Below are 15,132 nucleotides of genomic sequence, written 5' to 3' on the forward strand. Positions count from 1 at the left end.
GGGTTACTAAAACCTGACTTAGACCTCTAACAGTGGAGTATTAAAGTGTTACTGTTTACCCCACTTTGAGTCTCTGGGACTCTGGCTAGCTGTGGTCTGAACAACTGAGGCTGAAAGGAGAGCATAGCTCCTTCACCAAGAGGGGAGAGGTGAGATCTGAGAGACGAAACAAGGTCTCTGAAGGCTGAGAGGTGGGAAAGTCAGATTATTCATACCACTCAGCAATTCGATTTGTTACTGGAGCATCTTATCAAACTCCTGCACATCTGATTTAAGGCCAGACACTACAAATCAGTCTAGATCAGAACAGGTATGACAGCTGGCACAGTACCTGTAGATGGCTGACTATGCAGTAAGGCTCTTTCTTTCTCAAGCCGCAGGTGGAGGAGGCCTTGAGTTTCTCGGCCCGGCCCACCAGCAGGTCTCCCGTGGCAGGGTAGCAGCTTCCATGAGAGCAGCCATGTGCCAGGTCAGGGTCCTGGGCCAGGGTGCCCATGAAGGCTGAAACACAAAGCAAACAGCATCCTCCGTCACTTCATATCATCAGCAGAGCTCTGCAGGGAGCTGGCACCGCATCAACAATCCTACTCATCCTTTGTTTGCCATTTACAGTATGTGTCTTCTAGTGTCAGCTAACAGAAATTCTCACCCACACAAACAGTCGTGTGCAAATGTATTAGAACACCTCAAGATTTGTCATTGACATCCTTTATATACCTACCGGCATGAGCACCTCAGGGTGCGAGAATGTCGGTCAGTAATCAGTGATATAGAAACAATAGGCACTCGTGTGAAAATGTTAGACCACTTTGTGCTTTAAGCAGACATTTTAAACAACTAAAATGTCTAAAAAATCTCATTCATTTTAACATTTGTTGCTATGTGTTCCTTTTCTCTTACTATTTTAAATGAATTGCATGTGTGGCCTATAAAAGTCATCAATTCAATTAGACAATCACTAGTTTGTGTATTTTGATAATTTTCCATGGTTTTCAGTTGCAGTGGTTTAATTTCATATGCACAACTAAATAAAACAGCAAAGCAATGTGGTGTTCCCATAAATTTGCACACGACTGCATTTTTTCAAAAGAGAGGAGAGAGTAAAAACTAAAGGTGGTTTGTAATAATTCATATGCAAAGTGTCCGCTCACTTTGGAAACATAAAGGGCTTGGCTGCCCAAAGTGCTCAGGGGGAAACAGTCATACGAGACAACGTTATCCCTGCAATGGCAAAGCATTTCTGTTACTTTACTTATGTAACTAGTTTTTGTGTCTTGTACAAAACACTTTTTTTTTTCTGTCCAGAAAAACATAATGACTCCATATGAAAAAATCTGGCCTGTGAGGCTGAATTTAAAAAATAATACTACAGAGGGGTGGCTAAGCATTGTATCATATGTGATAGAGAAATGGGCATTAAAGGGTTAAATATGTTTACTTGTATCTGAAAGCAGCAGATCTTCCATTAAACTGAGTATCTTACTGTATACATTACCTTTGAACTGCCAAATGTAAAAACCTGTACAATTAGCAGGTTTCAGTTAACAACAAAATACATAATTATTGGTGTGTTAATAACCTGCAATTTTCTCTGTTCCCTGCTAATACAGGTTCATTAGAGTTACTGTAAACTAATATGACAGGGAAAAAACACCCACATAAGACATGACACCTGACTAGCAGTTCAAAGTGGGGTAATATTTCACAGAAGAGGATCTCTTTAAAACAAACAGAAAACTATTTTATTTTAGTATTGTGAATTACCGTGTTTCCCTCATTGTCTGTGTTTACATATTTCTAATACAGTATAAAGAGTTCAAAGCTTATTTTTCAGCTGTTTAGACATCACTTTTAAGCCATGTTATTTAGGTTATTTACCTTAGTAAAAAGGAGGCGGATCTGAAACACAGGAGAAAAAGACCAGCCCCCTGTCTCTCCATGCAGAATGCACCCCCATGTCTAGTTCAGTGAATGACACTTTTATCAGCCTGGGAAGAATTTTTGTAAAAGCAGCAAAGACATTGAATCTGTCCCGCTGCTTATAATCTTAATCTTCTACCAGCCAGAAACAGCATCTATAAAATGACAACTCCTTTCAGAAAGTTACTAAATTACATATAGTGTGTTGTTTGATTGGACCAGAAACCTTGTATTTCTCAACCCTTTTGGTTATAAAATAGTCCACATTTCATTGAATGTTAACCCTTAATGTTCCATAAGGGACGACAAAACTGTCATGAATCTAATAATTAATAAAAGATAGTACACCATCACCTCGGTTAATCGTTTGTTTCATATAAATACAGTATGCGATATACTGCCGCTCACAATATATTGAGACGCAGCAAAGATGTCTGTAGCATTTTAATGTATTCTGCTTCATGTAACAGGCCACACCTATATAAGGTTTTTAAAGAAAATACTGAATTCAGCAGTGAAATACAGTCTGGCACGAAACACAAAATACAAGACCTACAGTACACAGAGAGTTATAAATGCATGGAATAGCCTACCAGGTGAAGTAGTAGGATCTAAAACATTGGGAACAGTTAAAAACGACTAGATTCTATGCTTTAAAATTTGGGGAGAATGGTGTGCTAACAAGGGACAAGCCTGAATGGCCTTTTCTCATTCACAAATTTTTCTTATGCTCTTATCACAGTCCTCAATTGTTCTAAGGTTTTCTTATGCTCTTATCACAGTCCTCAATTGTTCTAAGGTTTTCTTATGCTCTTATCACGGTCCTGAATTGTTCTAAGGTTTTCTTATGCTCTTATCACGGTCCTGAATTGTTCTAAGGTTTTCTTATGCTCTTATCACGGTCCTCAATTGTTCTAAGGTTTTCTTATGCTCTTATCACGGTCCTGAATTGTTCTAAGGTTTTCTTATGCTCTTATCACGGTCCTGAATTGTTCTAAGGTTTTCTTATGCTCTTATCACAGTCCTCAATTGTTCTAAGGTTTTCTTATGCTCTTATCACGGTCCTGAATTGTTCTAAGGTTTTCTTATGCTCTTATCACGGTCCTGAATTGTTCTAAGGTTTGATGAAGCACTTTTTTGTGAAGGTTCAATTTGAAAGTCTGTTTAAAAGGGATCCAAATCTAAAGTTGCAATACAACCGAATCGCAGTATATTGAGAAGCGCAATACAGAAGGGTGGGTGTGGACAAATAAACGATTGGCAGTTTTGGTAATTGTTACATAACTATACAAATCTCAATGTAGTATGTGAGCTAATACTAACAGAAACATATAAAGTTCTATGACAAACATTTCGACTAGAAATGTGTCGTCAAACGACCTGTCATAGATTTGTTTAAATTTCTATTGCTGGTATTTGGCTAGCATAAAAATCAGTCCACTCTATGTCAGAATAATGCTGCTAAACCACACAGAGAATATGTGGATCACATAAAAATAATCAATTCACTGGTCATGTCTTACTGCATTTCACAGGTCCGGAAGGGGGCAAGTGGTTTGTTTATGGCCTCATGAGCGAAATAACCACAGCACTCCATGAACGTTCATAGACTATTATTTAACCAAGGCAATGTAGAAGATACTGGAGAAGAAAAGTTTAAATCTAAATTAAACAGCTGAATCTGAACAACTTTCCCTAAGATCAAGCTTCGTATCTACTTAGCAACACAACATACTTTGGAACGCCTGGTCATTCTGTCGTTGGTTTTAAATGAATGCAATATAGATGAGATACAATAAAACAAATATATTCACTTGGCGGTGTTGAATACAAAAAAGTTATTCCATGCTAGATCTCTCAACACTTGTTGTATTAAAAAATAAAGAAGGCCTGGACAAGTTCTGTGGCCCTGCTGCGAGAAAGGAAAGTCAACAAAATACCGTGGGAAAAACAAGACTCATTGTTAAGTCCTTTACCTACCTATAATCAGTAGGCAGGTCATTTTAAAGAGGTCATTCTGAGCTCATTTGAAGCTCTCTTCAAACACTTTCCAATGATATATTTTCAAAAGCACTGTAAAACTCATGTGACCTTTGGCACTGTGTAGATTTCACATGTAAAGACCCGTGTGGCTAGTTGAATACCTTTTGTTTACCAAGTTCTTGCTGCTCTCTAAATTCCTGAGAATGTATCCAATATCACGCAAGCCTGTCTTTTGCCATTAAGTGCATTAAGTGCAGGTAGGAAAACTAGAGATGGCAGCTGTAGTTCAGTCAGAACAAAGGTTTTAGTGAAAAGTGATTTAAAGGTTTGGAAATACTAAAATAAACTTAAATTCAATGACAAACATTTTGACTACTAGTCCTTTTCAACGTGAAGACATTGAACAAAGAAGACATTGAAAAAGACTTCTAGTCCAAAAGTTTGTCAATGAATTTAAGTTTATTTTACTGTAGTATTTTAAGTTCAGCACTATTGAGTGTTTTATAGTCAAAAATGTGTGAAAGCTGTATACTCTGCACTATTAACTTTGGTTTTGGTATCAGCTATATTACAGAGTAGTATTTTATGGCAGTTCATTATAACTTTATACACTCCTCAGAAACACATAACTATAATACATTTCTGCTAATGCCTTTATTTGCATTGGCTGAAGGTGAAATACATATCTAGGTTATCTCTAAGGAGCGGGGAGCTGTGTGATCTTCTGACCTTAAGGTGTGCTAATGCCCTGGGTTAGTTTAATGTTCTACTCTATCCCAGGTTATCTGCTCTCCAGAGGCCATCAGCAGGTCATTCACACCACTTGTGTTTATAGGGAGGTGAGCCTGGGACCCAACTGCTTTCTGTCAAAGTCTATAATATATCATCATGCTAGGGTTCAATGTATTTGAAGGGTCCCCCAGTGGCTCACCTGATAGAAGCGCAGCCGCATGGTGCGCAGGGCGAGTCATACAGCGCAGGTTCACGTCCTGGCTGTGCAAAGTAGGCCGGTCTTCGCTGGGGACTCCGAAGGGAGTGTCACATTGGCTCAGGCGCTCCCCTGGTTTAGGAAGTTAAAACCACCAGGGACTGTTTCTCCTCATTGCTCTACAGCAAACCCTGCTGGCCAGGTGCCCAGTGAGCTCAGAGCGGACACCTGCAGGGCTAGCCTTTGCCCTCCAGAGGTAGCTCGCTGACATCCGCGCTCGAGTTCCTGGGTGAAAGCTGGCATGGTCGTGGGATCGGAGGACGCCCACTGAATCTTTGGGTCTCCTGAGCCATGTGGGGAATTGCTGCGGTGAGGAGAACGATTGGGCATTCCAAATTGGGAGAAAAATCAGGGGGAAATTTATAATTGGACACACTAAAATAAATAAATAAATAAATAAATAAATAAACTACCTGCTCTTTAACGGCACTCCCTGCATGCGTGGCAGAATACAGAAGCATGTTTCTGTATATAGACCTGCCTGTCCAGAGGATTGACTCCCAAGACAGTCAGTCTGGCCTTGTTCAATAAAACACACTGCATCTGTGTTTGAAAATAAATGTTTACGACACTCTGCAGATGTCAGACATTCCAGCCCACATCCTGAAATAAATTTCTTTAAAAGGCTGGCAGGCGTAGAGGTCTTGTGTCAGGGAGTCTCTGACAGGGACAGGTGTTGTAACTATTAACCTGCTGGGCTCAGCTTCAACTGAGGAAACTATTTACAAACTTTAAGATTGAGCCTGGGAGATATTCAGGGAGCTTTGAGCTTTGTTTTAATCACACAGTCTATGACACTCTCAACAGCTGAAGCACTGAGTTAAGAGTAACAATTTGATACCTCCACAATGTAAATTGCAAATTGATTTATTGTTGCAGAGTATCAAGGTTCAACAGATTTTCAGTCAATAGTCTCAGGCAGAAGCATATGTCATTGTTTAAGTCAGAGTGAAATCTATAAAGAGGTCAAGTTGACTTCAACTAATGCTTTTAGTATTATCAGTCTAGCTGAACTCTATAGTAAAAGAACCACATAAATGGACTTTTATGGCTGTGGAAACCGAGCGCTATTGTCTCATTGTAACACATTACTGACAATTTGTTATTTTGTTTTAAGACCAGGTGTGGCATTAATGATTTGCTGCAGCTAAGATTTTCAAACATTTTTAAAGATAACACTGCTTTTTTTACAGCAATTCTGCAGCGTAGAGCCGAATGCATGTATCTGTATGATAAGGATTTCTGAATAGAGCCCATTGTTTCAAAAACTGGTCAAAATCAGTGTAAATGCAGACATTTGATACAGAACACAGTTAAGTAGAGCAATCTCTAGCTGGATTAACATTATGTTCATTATGTCCTAAGGCACAGTTTTTACAATAGCACCTCACTGATTTAACAGTCCTTTTGTTGCAGGTTTGGTGTTGTTTTTGCAATATGACCACCCCATTCCCCTCAATACAACATGTCTTTACATGCTTCACTATTTGTTTGACTCAGGAGCCAGGCTTGATGTGTTGATCAAACCTGCTCACAGACCCTCAAAGGGGAAAGGTATAAAATGATCATGTGAGCTTGAATTTGACAAGTAAACGATGGGCAGAAATCAGCAGAATTTCTTTCCAGTTTTCCAGGACTCACAGGTGTATGGAGAATATTTAACAGCTAACTGACTGAAAATGGGGCTTCAAAGACTCAATAAAAATTAACATTGTCTTGCCTGTTTTTAATATAACACTATAGACACCATTTATAACATTTAAACGTCCCTTTATGATCTATTTTTTACTTTATTCAAGCTGAGCTCCCCTGCCCTAACATTCTGATTGATTCTGGCAGTCTCAATGGCTCAGTGGTTAAACCCTTTAGTAACAGATATCATATTCATATAATACATGTTGGCTATAGTGTCGGCTTAAGTGATAATGGCATAGCTGTGGTCTGTTAAAAAGTAATATTGCATTTGAAAGAAAGAGTTCCATTATTACCGATGACTACGCCACCACAATTCCATTATCACTATGATTGCTATTTGTTTATTTAGCAGACGCCTTTATCCAAGGAGACTTACAGAGACTAGGATGTGTGAACTATGCATCAGCTGCAGAGTCACTTACAACAACGTCTCACCCGAGTGATGGAGCACAAGGAGGTTAAGTGACTTGCTCAGGGTCACACAATGAGTCAGTGAGGTGGGATTTGAACCAGGGACCTCCTGGTTACAAGCCCTTTTCTTTAACCACTGGACCACACAGCCTCCTAATGATAGTTATTTATTTATTTACCTCTGTTTGTCTGAAATAATCATCGTAGTCGACTGGAAGAGGTAACTTGAGAGCCGGGCTCGAGCGTCTCTGTGAAGCGTTTCATCAGTAAGCAGTGCTTTTAGAACAGCGCTCTTGAGAGCCGCGCTCGAGTGTCTCTGTGAAGCGTTTCATCAGTAAGCAGTGCTTTTAGAACAGCGCTTGAGAGCCGGGCTCGAGCGTCTCTGTGAAGCGTTTCATCAGTAAGCAGTGCTTTTAGAACAGCGCTTGAGAGCCGCACTCGAGCGTCTCTGTGAAGCGTTTCATCAGTAAGCAGTGCTTTTAGAACAGCGCTTGAGAGCCGGGCTCGAGCGTCTCTGTGAAGCGTTTCATCAGTAAGCAGTGCTTTTAGAACAGTGCTTGAGAGCCGCGCTCGAGCGTCTCTGTGAAGCATTTCATCAGTAAGCAGTGCTTTTAGAACAGCGCTCTTGAGAGCCGCGCTCAAGCGTCTCTGTGAAGCGTTTCATCAGTAAGCAGTGCTTTTAGAACAGCGCTTGAGAGCCGGGCTCGAGCGTCTCTGTGAAGCGTTTCATCAGTAAGCAGTGCTTTTAGAACAGTGCTTGAGAGCCGCGCTCGAGCGTCTCTGTGAAGCATTTCATCAGTAAGCAGTGCTTTTAGAACAGCGCTCTTGAGAGCCGCGCTCGAGTGTCTCTGTCAAGCGTTTCATCAGTAAGCAGTGCTTTTAGAACAGCGCTCTTGAGAGCCGGGCTCGAGCGTCTCTGTGAAGCGTTTCATCAATAAGCAGTGCTTTTAGAACAGCGCTCTTGAGAGCAGCGCTCGAGCGTCTCTGTGAAGCGTTTCATCAGTAAGCAGTGCTTTTAGAACAGCACTTGAGAGCCGGGCTCGAGCGTCTCTGTGAAGCGTTTCATCAGTAAGCAGTGCTTTTAGAACAGTGCTTGAGAGCCGCGCTCGAGCGTCTCTGTGAAGCGTTTCATCAGTAAGCAGTGCTTTTAGAACAGCGCTTGAGAGCCGGGCTCGAGCGTCTCTGTGAAGCGTTTCATCAGTAAGCAGTGCTTTTAGAACAGCGCTTGAGAGCCGCGCTCGAGCGTCTCTGTGAAGCGTTTCATCAGTAAGCAGTGCTTTTAGAACAGCGCTCTTGAGAGCCGGGCTCAAGCGTCTCTGTGAAGCGTTTCATCAGTAAGCAGTGCTTTTAGAACAGTGCTTGAGAGCCGCGCTCGAGCGTCTCTGTGAAGCGTTTCATCAGTAAGCAGTGCTTTTAGAACAGCACTTGAGAGCCGCCGCTCGAGTGTCTCTGTGAAGCGTTTCATCAGTAAGCAGTGCTTTTAGAACAGTGCTTGAGAGCCGCGCTCAAGCGTCTCTGTGAAGCGTTTCATCAGTAAGCAGTGCTTTTAGAACAGTGCTTGAGAGCCGCGCTCGAGCGTCTCTGTGAAGCGTTTCATCAGTAAGCAGTGCTTTTAGAACAGCACTTGAGAGCCGCCGCTCGAGCGTCTCTGTGAAGCGTTTCATCAGTAAGCAGTGCTTTTAGAACAGTGCTTGAGAGCCGCGCTCAAGCGTCTCTGTGAAGCGTTTCATTAGTAAGCAGTGCTTTTAGAACAGCGCTTGAGCGTCTCTGTGAAGTGTTTCATCAGTAAGCAGTGCTTTTAGAACAGTGCTTGAGAGCCGCGCTCGAGCGTCTCTGTGAAGCGTTTCATCAGTAAGCAGTGCTTTTAGAACAGTGCTTGAGAGCCGCGCTCGAGTGTCTCTGTGAAGTGTTTCATCAGTAAGCAGTGCTTTTAGAACAGCACTTGAGAGCCGCCGCTCGAGTGTCTCTGTGAAGCGTTTCATCAGTAAGCAGTGCTTTTAGAACAGCGCTTGAGAGCCGGGCTCGAGCGTCTCTGTGAAGCGTTTCATCAGTAAGCAGTGCTTTTAGAACAGTGCTTGAGAGCCGCGCTCAAGCGTCTCTGTGAAGCGTTTCATCAGTAAGCAGTGCTTTTAGAACAGCGCTTGAGCGTCTCTGTGAAGCGTTTCATCAGTAAGCAGTGCTTTTAGAACAGCGCTTGAGAGCCGCGCTCGAGTGTCTCTGTGAAGTGTTTCATCAGTAAGCAGTGCTTTTAGAACAGCGCTCTTGAGAGCTGCGCTCGAGCGTCTCTGTGAAGCGTTTCATCAGTAAGCAGTGCTTTTAGAACAGCGCTTGAGAGCCGGGCTCGAGCGTCTCTGTGAAGCGTTTCATCAGTAAGCAGTGCTTTTAGAACAGCGCTCTTGAGAGCAGCGCTCGAGCGTCTCTGTGAAGCGTTTCATCAGTAAGCAGTGCTTTTAGAACAGCGCTTGAGAGCCGGGCTCGAGCGTCTCTGTGAAGCGTTTCATCAGTAAGCAGTGCTTTTAGAACAGCGCTTGAGAGCCGGGCTCGAGCGTCTCTGTGAAGCGTTTCATCAGTAAGCAGTGCTTTTAGAACAGCGCTTGAGAGCCGCGCTCGAGCGTCTCTGTGAAGCGTTTCATCAGTAAGCAGTGCTTTTAGAACAGTGCTTGAGAGCCGGGCTCGAGTGTCTCTGTGAAGCGTTTCATCAGTAAGCAGTGCTTTTAGAACAGCGCTTGAGAGCCGGGCTCGAGCGTCTCTGTGAAGCATTTCATCAGCAAGCAGTGCTTTTAGAACAGCGCTCTTGAGAGCAGCGCTCGAGCGTCTCTGTGAAGCGTTTCATCAGTAAGCAGTGCTTTTAGAACAGCGCTTGAGAGCCGGGCTCGAGCGTCTCTGTGAAGCGTTTCATCAGTAAGCAGTGCTTTTAGAACAGCGCTTGAGAGCCGGGCTCGAGCGTCTCTGTGAAGCATTTCATCAGCAAGCAGTGCTTTTAGAACAGCGCTTGAGAGCCGCGCTCGAGCGTCTCTGTGAAGCGTTTCATCAGTAAGCAGTGCTTTTAGAACAGCGCTCTTGAGAGCTGCGCTCGAGTGTCTCTGTGAAGCGTTTCATCAGTAAGCAGTGCTTTTAGAACAGCGCTCTTGAGAGCAGCGCTCGAGCGTCTCTGTGAAGCGTTTCATCAGTAAGCAGTGCTTTTAGAACAGCGCTTGAGAGCCGGGCTCGAGCGTCTCTGTGAAGCGTTTCATCAGTAAGCAGTGCTTTTAGAACAGCACTCTTGAGAGCAGCGCTCGAGCGTCTCTGTGAAGCGTTTCATCAGTAAGCAGTGCTTTTAGAACAGCGCTTGAGAGCCGGGCTCGAGCGTCTCTGTGAAGCGTTTCATCAGTAAGCAGTGCTTTTAGAACAGCGCTTGAGAGCCGGGCTCGAGCGTCTCTGTGAAGCGTTTCATCAGTAAGCAGTGCTTTTAGAACAGCGCTTGAGAGCCGCGCTCGAGCGTCTCTGTGAAGCGTTTCATCAGTAAGCAGTGCTTTTAGAACAGTGCTTGAGAGCCGGGCTCGAGTGTCTCTGTGAAGCGTTTCATCAGTAAGCAGTGCTTTTAGAACAGCGCTTGAGAGCCGGGCTCGAGCGTCTCTGTGAAGCATTTCATCAGCAAGCAGTGCTTTTAGAACAGCGCTCTTGAGAGCAGCGCTCGAGCGTCTCTGTGAAGCGTTTCATCAGTAAGCAGTGCTTTTAGAACAGCGCTTGAGAGCCGGGCTCGAGCGTCTCTGTGAAGCGTTTCATCAGTAAGCAGTGCTTTTAGAACAGCGCTTGAGAGCCGGGCTCGAGCGTCTCTGTGAAGCATTTCATCAGCAAGCAGTGCTTTTAGAACAGCGCTTGAGAGCCGGGCTCGAGCGTCTCTGTGAAGCATTTCATCAGCAAGCAGTGCTTTTAGAACAGCGCTTGAGAGCCGTGCTCGAGCGTCTCTGTGAAGCGTTTCAACAGTAAGCTGTCACAGTACATTTTAAAGGTATTGTAACAAAGCCCTAGGCCAAGGCTCGTTTACACCCTTTAAAATAGCAAACCCAGAAACAGAACGGCACTTTTAAAGCACTTTGGTGCACTTTTATTCTTTACAAAAATAAAACAAAAACTCTAACTCCTTCCAGGAGTGCTAAACTAAACTCTGCCCTTAACTCTGTATCTCTTTATGGACAAACCAGTTGTGTACAGGAAGCATTGCCACGGATCCCTTTGAGCTTTAGATTATAATGTGATTATTGATAGTAATTTCTCAGTACAATAAATAATCCAGCACTGTACCTGCGATGGTTCTGATGGGATACTTGTATGATGTATAATAAGATCAAATGATCATTTAATGATGGAGTATTTTATTAATAGACAAAAAATGAATGTGTTTTACGGAAAGCATGGATCATACTATACAACACATGTATTCTTCATTCATTACCCTTCTGGTGAACTACAATGAGTTACGTTGTGATTTTGGTCTTCTACATACACTGAATACGACATAACATGTAAATAAAGTATCCTCCACTGAACTGTTACACCCCAATCTACTATATGTGCTATATGTAAGGACAATCTCACGAATTCAGTCAATATTTCAACGCTTTCTCATGTGTAACTTATATAGCAAAATATACGGTATATTGAGTCCCCCAGCCACAATGTGCATATTTATTTTAGATAAATCACGGCTCAAATTAGCTTCTTCTCAAGCCTCTTTGGGGCAGTATAATGTTATTTCAATGCACTTCCTCTCTGGTCTTTGTGTTTCTATCTTCAGAGACTATAATTACTCTACTACACAGCAATGAACTTGCCTCTACAATCACTCTCCTAATTACTGTGGCAGTTCCAGCTACAAACACATTTACAAATTGAGCAGCCCCAGACAAGCAGCTGTCATGCTGAACCTTTCCTTCCTGTGTAACTACAGGCTTTGATGCAGTCAAATTATCCGAGAAGCTGGTGGCTGGAAAACCAGCGATCCTAACCCTTTTTATAACTACAAGCTGTCCACTGCATTTGCATACTGTAATTTAGGACTGTAGTGTAATTCAGGACTGCAGTGCTGTGGTTAGGATGCGATTTATCCAGTCTTTGTGTTTCACAAAACGAACGTCTCCTATGCTTTTCAGTCCATCGGTCACTCCAGATAAGTGGAACAAATACTGGAGTTGATGAAATATAAACCTCATGTGATGGGGAAGAGGGTTCCAGGGCTGGGTGCATTGTTTTGTTTTGTAAAGTTTAAGTTAATACTGCTTGAGGGATTAATTTATTGGTTTGATAGTGGATATCAAACCAATATAGACAGTATACTTGACTTTGGATCTTCATCCAAATTACTCTCTTGTGATGATAAACCTGGGGTTTGGCATGTTGCAGTGATACCAAAGATCGTTTAGCAGCTCAGAGATTCTCTCCCCAGTATAACCAGGCATGCTGAGACCGAGGCACTTTTTATGGTTAGGCTGAAGACTTTTTGATCAGGCTTTTGTTTCAATCTAGTTCTGTAGGAAGTTCTTTTGTAAAGTGTCCAGGCATCCCTGTGCATGAACAACACTTGTATGGTTATAAACCAAATCAGAGCATGTAGCATGTATTCATTCGAAACAGGACAGCATTCTGATATAAAGTGTTTGGGTAGTAAAAAATGTCTCAATATTTCAATATTTTTTGGGGGAGTATAATTGAATTAAATTAAAAAGAGACACAAATCCAGCTGACTGTCTGCACCCCCCCTACCCCCTACCCCCTACCCCCCCACCCCCTACCCCCTACCCGCCCAGATTCCAGCTAAATCCGTCTGTCAGTTGAATAGCCTGAGAGCGCTGACAATAGACAAAGACCTGCTCTTTCAGAGCTGTTCCCTGGTATGTGTCGTTATTAAAACTGTCTGCGCCGGCTAGCAGTGTTTAACAGGATGGGATTAGGGTCAGTTAAAGCATCTGCATTTCCAACAACCTCAGAGCAAACAGAGCAGAGCAGGAGAGTCAAGGGGGATGCCGAGCTAAACTGTGTTTTCAGTGTACGTGCGAACAGTGTAATGCATTTAAAATCTGAAGAAATTATCAAACTTAACTATTTAACTAGGCTTTTATATTCTTGACTTTCATTAATTTACCCAGACCAGTTCAGCCAGACACTGCAGGTGGTAAGATAGTTTTAGGGTCTTCACTGTACTTCATAACACAGGGCAGGGAAACAGTTTTAAAGAAGAATTTACATTCCAGTGTGTTAGTGTCATAAGAGCATAAGAACATATACAAATGAGAAGAGGCCATTCAGTCCATCAGTGCTAAGGATGATTGTGGAGTGAAGTCAGATGAAAAGCGGTGGCATGATGTTTTGTATAGCATGTAAAATTCCTGTGGATTGCAAACAAAAAACAAGCTGTGAAAAACATATTGGCAGTGCTTTACATTAACAGAGGCTACAATCTGGAAAAAAACGGGGAGTGAGCGGTTTTCTGTAGACAGAAGAACAAATGCATCGGAGAACATTAGCGACTTACAGTGGCTTTCTGCATCACTAATATTCCACTGCATCTCCTGGACAATCCTGTGATAAAAAGCTATCTGGAAAGCTCTCAAAAACATCACTGTCATACCGTGTTCAGATCGACTGAGAAAAATGTACTTACCAAAGCTTTTTGAAAACCCAGATAAAATCGAAACATACATGACTGGTTCTGTACGATTTTTTCAAGGCATGCCGAGTGTTCGATCCCAATCAAGCTAAACATCTTCACCTCTCATCATCACAAAGCATATTTGATGCGATTCCCATGTTTGAAGACAACGCCGTGGCTAAATGCCGAATATAATGGCTACATCAGTGCAGTGTCTGAGATGAAGTGCTTGAGCATTGTTGAATTTTGGTGTGACTTCAAACATTGCTTTCCAAACCTGGCTGTAATAACTTTGAGCTTAACAGTGTGGATTGTGAGAGATCATTTTTGTCTTACAAAGATGTCCTGTGAGATGACAGACGTGGAATCAAGTATGACAACCTGAGATGTACAACATGCTGTTTCAGAATCGTGCAAAACTCTAACTAAGTTTTGTACGCTAAAGGAACAGTTAAACTTGTCAGTAGTCAAAAGCAGTAGTCTTTATATTATTGGTTTTGGTGTACGGTTTAAAAGCTCTTGTGTATGTTGATGTAACTAAAACTACATTATTTGGTGAACTTTCCGTGAATTCTTGTTTTTTTCCTGCACCTCGCCGGTGAAATGTATACAAAATTGTGGCAAAATCGTAGCCTTACTCAATATTATAATTAATCATTATAATTCTATTTAATAAACTTTTTTTATTTTACAACTGTGTATCCTGATAATTTGTTAAGAACTGATTTATAATAGTACAACACATTATGAAAGGGGTCTAGTAGGTTCTAACTAACAGCAGGATACAAATCAGGTCAAATCAGGACACTATTATATACTGCAACACTTCCCTAAATCAAACTAAAGGCTTTTCAGAAGGATCTAAAGAAGTACATTACTGTATCATGTTTCCATGTATGTGTTGCACTCTCTCCTTCCCTTCACTCCCCAACACTAATACAAGGAATTTCAGCTCTAATTGTGAAATTTCAGGGAGTGACCGACCCATCCAAGCCAAGCGGAATATCCTCTGTACACACCAGTACCAAGCTCCACAGACAAGCTTAATTCATTAGGAAGAAATCACTTCCAATCGGAGAGACATGCCAAGCACTCAGACTCAGAACAACACTGGGGGCCTGTTCCCTCTGGAAAGAGTGTAGTTCTGCAATATTTACCAAACTAGAACCAAACAACTGTGTATTTTTATTGAAGGTATCTTCAAGACAACATTTGAGGACACTGAAAAAAGACTTTTCGTTGAAACGTTGCATTTTGTAAGTTTAGAATTTCTGAATTCAGCACTATTGAGTATTTAATAGTTATGGGCAAAAGTAATTTAGCATTAGTTTTGTAACATTAAAAGTACAGTGTAAAGAGAGCTTTGAAAATGCAATCTACAAATGCCAAAAGGATGCAAAATGAGATAATATTATGATATCATAAAATATGACTTGGAAGCGTGTGTAGCAGGGCAGAGGCTGGGCGTCAACCGGAAACCACAAATCCTCCAAGCGAGCAGCATAAC

At 42.1% G+C, this 15,132-nt stretch overlaps 1 protein-coding gene across 2 annotated transcripts in view; it reads right to left on the minus strand.

Annotated features, from left to right (window-relative positions):
* LOC117412581 (laminin subunit beta-2-like) overlaps positions 1–15,132 on the minus strand; it is a 63,899-nt gene that overhangs the window by 40,238 nt on the left and 8,529 nt on the right. For both annotated transcript variants that reach the window (XM_058999437.1, XM_058999438.1), the window contains exon 3: positions 332–501. In XM_058999437.1, the coding sequence (XP_058855420.1) occupies positions 332–501 (170 nt within the window). The remainder of the gene's footprint in view (positions 1–331; positions 502–15,132) is intronic.

Source organism: Acipenser ruthenus, chromosome 25, assembly GCF_902713425.1.
Source record: "Acipenser ruthenus chromosome 25, fAciRut3.2 maternal haplotype, whole genome shotgun sequence".
NCBI lineage: Eukaryota > Metazoa > Chordata > Actinopteri > Acipenseriformes > Acipenseridae > Acipenser > Acipenser ruthenus.